The sequence below is a fragment of the Limulus polyphemus genome, unplaced genomic scaffold, assembly GCF_000517525.1.
Source record: "Limulus polyphemus unplaced genomic scaffold, Limulus_polyphemus-2.1.2 Scaffold7046, whole genome shotgun sequence".
NCBI lineage: Eukaryota > Metazoa > Arthropoda > Merostomata > Xiphosura > Limulidae > Limulus > Limulus polyphemus.
The window spans coordinates 26,471-35,084 of NW_013672656.1; the positions used below are offsets into that span (position 1 = coordinate 26,471).

The 8,614-nt window shown below is 33.4% G+C and overlaps 1 protein-coding gene across 1 annotated transcript in view; it reads right to left on the reverse strand.

Annotated features, from left to right (window-relative positions):
* Window positions 1-2,055: 2,055 nt before the first annotated feature.
* LOC106474300 (protein AF-9-like) overlaps window positions 2,056-8,614 on the reverse strand; it is an 8,910-nt gene continuing 2,351 nt past the window's right edge. The window contains exons 2-4 of the mRNA XM_013934988.2: window positions 7,456-7,647; window positions 4,931-5,038; window positions 2,056-3,668 (exon numbers count right to left, since the gene is read on the reverse strand). Coding sequence (XP_013790442.1) covers window positions 2,583-3,668; window positions 4,931-5,038; window positions 7,456-7,647 — 1,386 coding nt within the window. The 3' untranslated portion in view covers window positions 2,056-2,582. The remainder of the gene's footprint in view (window positions 3,669-4,930; window positions 5,039-7,455; window positions 7,648-8,614) is intronic.

Consider the following 8,614-nt stretch of genomic DNA (forward strand, 5'->3'; position numbering starts at 1 on the left):
GGAGTGGAATTCTCCGAAACTAGTCTGACTCGCAGACACACCCCAATAAAAGAATAGACCATTACAAGCTTTTACTTGATGTTAAACAAATGTTTAAACAACTCTATTCAATCTATTCGCAAGCATGCATTTTTAATACCCTGTATAAAAAACTTCAACAGCTTTTGGTTTGAATTTCGCGCAAAGCTATACGAGGGCTATCTGCGCTAGCCGTCCCTAATTTAAAGGGAAGACAGCTAGTCATCACCACCCACCGCGACTCTTGGGCTACTTTTTTTTTTCAACGAATAGTGGGATTAACTGTAACATTATAACGCCCCCACGGCTGAAAGGGATAGCATGTTTCGTGTGACGGGGACTCGAACGCGTGACCCTCAGCTTGCGAGTCAAATGCCCTTATCACCTGGCCAAACAGCTCTTGAGCCGGAGCGGTCGCACGGTGTCCGACTTTAGCTCACGAGGGAGAATGGTAATGTGTGTGTGTGTGTGTGTGTGTGCTGGACGGACTGTCCAAATGTGACGGGGAGTTTACAAAAAGCCAACGTTCTCTAGCACTGGTTAAGAAATATATTTAATTTCGGATATAAACTAAACTTTTTATATACATATTTTTAATTTTTTTATTAAGTGCTCTTAAGAATTTAACAAGAACGAAAAATGCACATTGAATAATATATTACATTTCACTAGAAAAATCTTACACACAGCTATTGTGTTATATAACACAGTAAGACTATTGGTTGTTTTTTAATGAAATCTCCGTTTACTTTAGATTTCAAATAATAGCATTTGAACCACACACACTTGGCGTGTTGTACGTCTGTATACGCTCAATATCACACGTTACCTACCATACTGACAGATAATTGTCGTACATTTGTCTATAAAAGAACCACAAATTCTATTATCTTCCCCCGTAATTACAACCACAGCGTAATCTAATATATATATATAAACACTGAAAAGGCAATATAGACATAGGTAAATTACTCTTTATAAATTATTTATCTTAGTAAAAATATGACCTACAAAACAGTCATTTTAATGCTAGATATGCTCGCAAATAATTCCGAAAAATATGGTTATGCTTGCTTATATAGTTTTAAGAACTAATAAAAAAAAAACGGAAATAAACGAATATTAATAATAATAACCTATACCTCTAAGATAGCGACATCTACCGGAATGCTACTATTCGTTTGAAACACTAGAAGGTTGATATAATATCAATTCTAATGGCACAAAGTAGTCATTTTTACACAAAGGCTGCATTCTGTAAAGTGTAACTATTCAAACGATTAAACATAACTAATCTTGTGTCTCCGAAATTATCAACATATAATTAAGACAATTTTTTTCAATGCAAGTCATAGTCTTTATGTATATAGAATATACAATTGAAGGGTTAAGTTTTCCGGATACTTAAAAACTACCCCTAAACTAAAAGTGTACCCGCACCAATTAAAAACAAAACAAAACTGGTTTATATGATTCACATAAAACCTGACATAGGAAAATATTTCGAAACGTGGTGCTACTTTTCAACATCGGCATGCATTATTCCTTACATATCAAATTATATAAATGGAAGGGTACACTTTTACAAACTGATTGTTAATATAACGCAGTTGTATCTCCATTAACACTGATAATTGATTTTTAAATGTTTTATTTTAAAGCCCCAGCTAGTCGGTTTAAACGAGCTATAAATATCTCGCATATAAAAAAAAAACATCATTCATACATAAACACATACAGATTATGACGTACCCATGGTAACGCCCTTAGTGTGCCCATGTAGTTTATCCAATATGTTTTTTTGGAACGAAAATTTTACTACTGATTTACTTAAGTCAATACAGAAAACTTGTATTTCTTTATTATAATACATTAACAACATTTGTACTGCTGTAATTTGTTAGTGCATTAACCAGTAAAGTTAACTGGTAAATTACTTACAAAATCAATATTCCATTTCTACAGATACGTGTTGCCAACAATAGATTAAACCAAAAATGTGACGGGGTACATTATAAATACAGTATATGACACCTATTAGAAGCCCATTTCCGAGTTTATTAATCATTTTTCACTTTGTAAATGTACACAAGATCATTAATTTTCTTTCTCTGTTATGAATTTTTTAGGAAAAGGAATTTAGGTGAAAATAAAAATGTTAGAAGTAGCTGATATAAAAACTAGAAATCATTGAAAACCATTACAGTAACTTAAAAACTGAGATTGTATATCAAAATGTTCCTGCAGTCGTTTTAAAGTTTCATACCCAATTAAAAAACAAAACAATATATTAATTAGTTCCTTCTATTTTATGTATGCTTATTTATTTAAGATATTTTAACCCTAACTTTAAGTGGCCTACATTAAATCAACTACTGTTTTTTAATAATAAAAACTTTAAAGCATCTTAGACTTGAAATAAATAAATGTACTAATTTCATTTGGAAGTTCATAGTGTAATTTTCCAGGGCTTCCTCCACAAAATATCAGTTTAACCTATTTGCAATTGTGAATCCACAGTCCAATGATTTTGTCCTAATGATCACTCTAAAGCGTATATCTGTTCACTTGACCGTTAGGTAGCTTTGTAATTTATGAACAGTGTTTTTATCTAAAGAACATAGGTCAAAATCAAACGTTGAGTCAGTTACAAAGTATAATCCAGTCTCTTCAATGACATCTACCACATGCTGGATATGACCACGATCTCTTAGACACATTATCTGTTGTCTAAGTTTCTCTAATTCAGCCATGTAGCTTGGATCACACTGGGAATGATGTTCCACTGTTCCTTCCGACACTCTAACCTGATCTGTTTCATGTTTAGGAAGTAGCAAGTCTTTTCTCACTTTGTTAGTTTTAACAACATCAAGTTTTTCTTCAGTCTCTCTATCATTCAAATCTAACATTTCTTTACTCTTTAGACGAGCTCCAGTTGGGGAACCAGGACTGCTTGACAGTGGAGACAGTAACTTACTCTCTTTTTCCATCTCTGCCATCATTGCAGCAAGAGGACCATGGATCCCTCCAGTGGCTAAGGAACACAGGCTAATGCTTGAGGCAGGACTGCTGTTACCATCATCGGGCAACTTTATAAGATTTTCAACGTCTGTGGGAACTAGTACGTGATAACTTTTTTCTTCTTTTAATTTTCTTGGTTTGGATGTTGAATTTTTTATATTACTCTCATCTGATTGACCATCCTTCTTCTTTTCTTTCTTTTTCTTCACTTCAGTTTTTGTTTTTAGAGAGCTGTTGGATGATATCTGTGAAGATGATTTGGTAGATTTATCATGTTCCTTCTCTGAGGGGCCAGCTTTAGTTTGTGTTTTGTGTTGACCATCTTTCTTATCCTTTCTGTCTTTCTGTTGCTTATCTTTTAAGGAACTCTCAGTAGATATAACAGAAATGGCCACTGATGATGCTGAAGCACTGCGTTTTCTTTTTTTGGTCACTTTTGTTCCACTTGAACTTAAACTCTGGCATGGTGACTGAGGTCGTTTAGGTATTTCTTTCACTTCTTTATTGTGAAACTTCACATCTTTTGTCTCCTTACTTTTGTCCTTTGGAAATGATGCAGGTTTTGTTTCTTTACTTGAAGATAACTTTCCATACAATGATTTGGAACTTGGCATGTTAGCTCCACTTTCCTATAAATGATGAGATAACAGGTTTAAAACGTATAATTTAGTTTATTTCTAATTTTAAACATATACCTATAACAGAACCTGTACAAGGTAAGTCTGAGTGTAATAAACACTAATTTACTCAATTAAAATACAAGACATAAAATCTATAACTCAAATGACTGTTTGTTTTGAATTTTGCACAAAGCTACACTAGCTGTCCCTAATTTAGCATTGAAAGACTAGAGGTAAGGCAGATAGTCAAAACTTGGATTACTCTTACAACTGAATAGCATGATTGCTCGTAATATTATAATTCCCCCACTGCAGAAAGGGTGAGCATGTTTGGTGTGACGGGGATTCGAATCCATGACCCTGATCGCAAGTCAAGTGCCTTAACCACCAGGCCCACAGTTATGAAATACTAGGTTTTGATTTTATCAGGCAATATGTATAAGTTTCACAGTACTAAATACATGAACCAATGCTATAGATGTATCAAATTTCCAGTAGAAGTAGAATCTACCTTCAAATTACCATTTGAAGATACAGCAGAAGACAGAAATAATGGACAACTGAATATAATCAGTATGTCAAAGCTATTTATATTACTGAATTGTCTTGTCTTCCCTCAGTTCTGTAATTAAGGAGTTTCACCAAGTACCGACTATTTATATCGGCTTATTTACAAATTTTGATAGCTTTATTTCAATTCAGTATAAACAAAATTTGATACCTATATTAGTACCTAGAAAGTATTCCACATTTAAAAACTTTTTATGAACCATTAGGTAATATAACAGCAGTGTTAAAATTAAATGGTAATCCCATTAAACTTATAAAAGATACATCAGTAACTAAAATAACCCTATGATGTGTTAATAATGTACAGAAATTAGCAGTAACGTTAGTAATACCATACAATTTACACCAAGATCCAAAAAACAAATGTTAAAGATTTATTATTTCCAAGCTCATCATTTCATTCATTATTTTTGTTGAAGTTTTGTGCAAAGGTACTCAAGGGCTACCTGACTTTTACTGAGAAGTTGACTTACATCATTAAAACTGTTGACTGACTTCTACTGAGAAGTCGAACTACATCATTAAGTGTTGACTGACTGACTTCTATTGAGAAGTCAAACTACATCATTAAAACTGTTGACTGACTGACTGCTACTGAGAAGTAGAACTACATCATTAAAACTGTTGACTGACTGACTTTACTTTGTATTGTACACTAATAAGATAAATGTTACAGCAAGCCTAATTTTACACAATCCTACCTTCTGCTTGGTTCCAGAATCTGAAGGGTGAGGCTTGAGTGAGGGACCAAAGATTTCTGTGAATGGTTGAGTAATGTTATTAGATGAAGTTCCCAGCTTTCCACCATCCTATATCAAGGAAATAATATGAGAAGATTTCTTTATGTGTGGGATCCGTTTATAAACAGCAACACTAACATGATAGATAATATGAAAAATTAAAAGTATCATTTCCTCTTATTTCTTTCAGAAAAGAAAATCTGTTTCTTTTCTTCTTTGTAAACACAAATTCAGTTTTGATGTTTTAAATTAAAACAGACAAAATTTTAACTACAGAAGTTAAGTATGTTACAAGATAAACAAAGAATTGGGAATTTAAAAATTTGCAAATATGGATCATAAAAAAAGTAAGGAAACAAGGTTGGAGACACTATAGACATTGTTTACTCAAACTACAAATCCATATTTTTGCTGTTACCTAGACTTACATTTGGTGGAGTCAAAATAGGTATTTGTAATTTGAGTAAATAACGTTTAAAGTATCTCCTACCTTGTTTCCTTACTTTTTTTACGATCCCTATTTGCAGGTTTTTAAATTCCCAATTTCTTATTTATCTTGTTTGCTGGCTTTCTTTTTCCTTAACTATAGGCAAATGATTACTTGATATGGTAGCTACCTTTATACATTGTGATGTTAATAAACATATCTAGTAACTAGCTGATATGGTTCATGATGATTTACTGTAGCTATTGACTATTTGACCGCATTAGTTCAAGAGGTAAAAATCTAAGCTGCAGCTGGAGATTGATATGCAGATTTATTTGAGAATATAATGAGCATTTAGTTTCTATGTAACTAAATTTTCTATATATAATGCATCGCAATGAGCAAATGTATACCTAGACAAAGATACAACCCCCACCAGTAGAAATGAAGCACTTTCAAATAAAATATATACATTTAAAACATTACTTTAAATAAACCTTCATGTCTTAAGTTAATTATTCTATGAATGTGTGTAATGAAATTTAATAATATGTGTATTGTTTTTCTTTACTCCGTCACTTCATACATAATATAGAGGTTGGCTCCCTAAGAACACCGATTGCATAGTATACAAAGCATTGAGTATGTACATGTTACAGTCACCTATTATTGGCTGGTAATTCCTGTTTCACCCTATACTTACTTAAGCTTCTAAAATGAACACCAGATATTTGTAAGAAAGCTAACTTCAAGTGGTAATGATAATATCATTTACACTAGAATTAGCTTATGTAAAATATAGAAGAAACAAATCAACTTTTCAATACACTATGACCTTTGCAGTACCTTATTTAGTATTCTACAAAAGGTTTGGGTGCAATATACCAAGTCATTTTTGTTGTAGGCTGGCAAGAGAATAATAAGAAGAATTACAAATGGGCCTTTTTGAGTGGATTTTCTTTTCCTTGTAAGTCTAACATACATCCTTTTTGTGCATTTTATGTGTACAGCCTTAGCAGTCAATAGTAAAGATTTTAAAGTACTGTTTGAAATGAATCTTTACTCTTTGCCCAAACGTTCTATTAGGGTTTTGTGCAATTCCTCGAGATCCCTATTATGAACCACTATCATGGTTCATGGTATATAAAACAATTGTGGGGCCTCACTATGTCATTACAGTCTATACTGCCACATCCAATCATGTTCCATTTGACAACAGTCCAACAGCACAGTTTCCACTGCAAGGCTGTTATGTCCAAAGCACACCATTCTTCCCTGCTTGGTTTCCATAATCCATTTTATAAAAGAGGATGATTGTTTTCAATCATGCAGAAATTCATAAGCATTGAGTCTAGTGACTTGAATACCTATTTCATTCTCAATCAGCTTGAGGTATGTGATGGTTGAATAGGAGTTATGACTGCAAGCCTTATCTTGGTGAACCCATACCTGGTTGCCCTCATTTCCAGATTGATTTCCTTCTTTGTTAGTTGCATATTGTTGTCTGTGGCAAGTTGATGGTTTTTACCATTGACCTTAGTGTTCTTAGACTCTCACTTGCTATAAGACACCACCCTTTGCTTACCACAGCTGAGAAATGACTCATTGCAAGTCTCTTCTGGACAGTTCTGGTTCCCGAAGTTGTTCCATATTCTTTTGTTTTACAATGCAATACATTAAGTATAAGAAATATCCCAATCTTTTAAATTCTAAATCCCAGATGTGAACACATCTTTATGATTTGAGTGGGTGAATATATTATGTTAGAAAGGGTTGTTACATACTCTTCCCAAAAGCAACAATTTTCAGTGACATCCTAATACCAACAAACTGCCAAACACTGTTGAAATATAGTTCTCATACTGAACATTTCACCAAAACTTTATAAAAGCTGCAAAGTGACTTTCTGATTTACACATTCAAAATCACTTTAGTACAACAGACAAAACTCTCTGTAGTTTTCCTTAAGTATGAACTTTAAAAAACTTTGAGATCACTAAGGCACTCTAACTAATGTACAATGTGGAATTGGTTAAAAGCAAAGAAAAGTACAAGTTACCTTTGTGGAAGAAGATTTTCGTTTCTTTTCTTTGGTAACTTCATTAGAAGGTATTGTCTTACTTGCTGGTTGTTTGGAAGAAACATGTGGATGATCTCGAGCTTCAATGCCAGATCCTCCCTTGACTGAATGATGTGGTTGAGATTGAATGGTGTCAATAGTACCTCCTGTTGGATTGAGGGTCACAGCAACCTACATGAAAATTAGTTAGTTTTATTTTCCAAAATATAACAAAGTTAACTGAAGGTTTCCATACCTAATTCTTATCTCCACAAATTAAATAGTTATTAAAGTTCTTTTTAGAATGTTAGCTGTCAATCTGTGTTGTGTTTGTAGGTCATTGTTCCTTGAGATATTGTTAAGTTTTCTATCTAAAATATGGTAATAGGTAAAAAACAAGTCAAAATAATGACCACAAAAAACATTTTAATCCCCAGTAACTTATCATATATATTAACAAGTTACGAACTAAACATATTAACAAGTTATGACTGTAGAAAGTGAGTCTAAAACAATCAACAATAATCAGCTGGGTAATCCCATGAACCAAGAAATGTTAACACGTCACGACTGTAGAAAGTGACTGGTGAGTCTAAAACAATCAACGATAATCAGCTGAGTAATCCCATGAACCAAGATATGTTAACAAGTCACGACTGTAGAAAGTGACTGGTGAGTCTAAAACAATCAACGATAATCAGCTGGGTAATCCCATGAACCAAGAAATGTTAACAAGTCAAGACTGTAGAAAGTGACTGGTGAGTCTAAAACAATCAGCTGGGTAATCCCATGAACCAAGATATGTTAACAAGTCAAGACTGTAGAAAGTGACTGGTGAGTCTAAAACAATCAGCTGGGTAATCCCATGAACCAAGATATATTAACAAGTCACGACTGTAGAAAGTGACTGGTGAGTCTAAAACAATCAACGATAATCAGCTGAGTAATCCCATGAACCAAGATATGTTAACAAGTCAAGACTGTAGAAAGTGACTGGTGAGTCTAAAACAATCAACGATAATCAGCTGAGTAATCCCATGAACCAAGATATGTTAACAAGTCAAGACTGTAGAAAGTGACTGGTGAGTCTAAAACAATCAACAATAATCAGCTGGGTAATCCCATGAACCAAGATATGTTAACAAGTCAAGACCGTAGA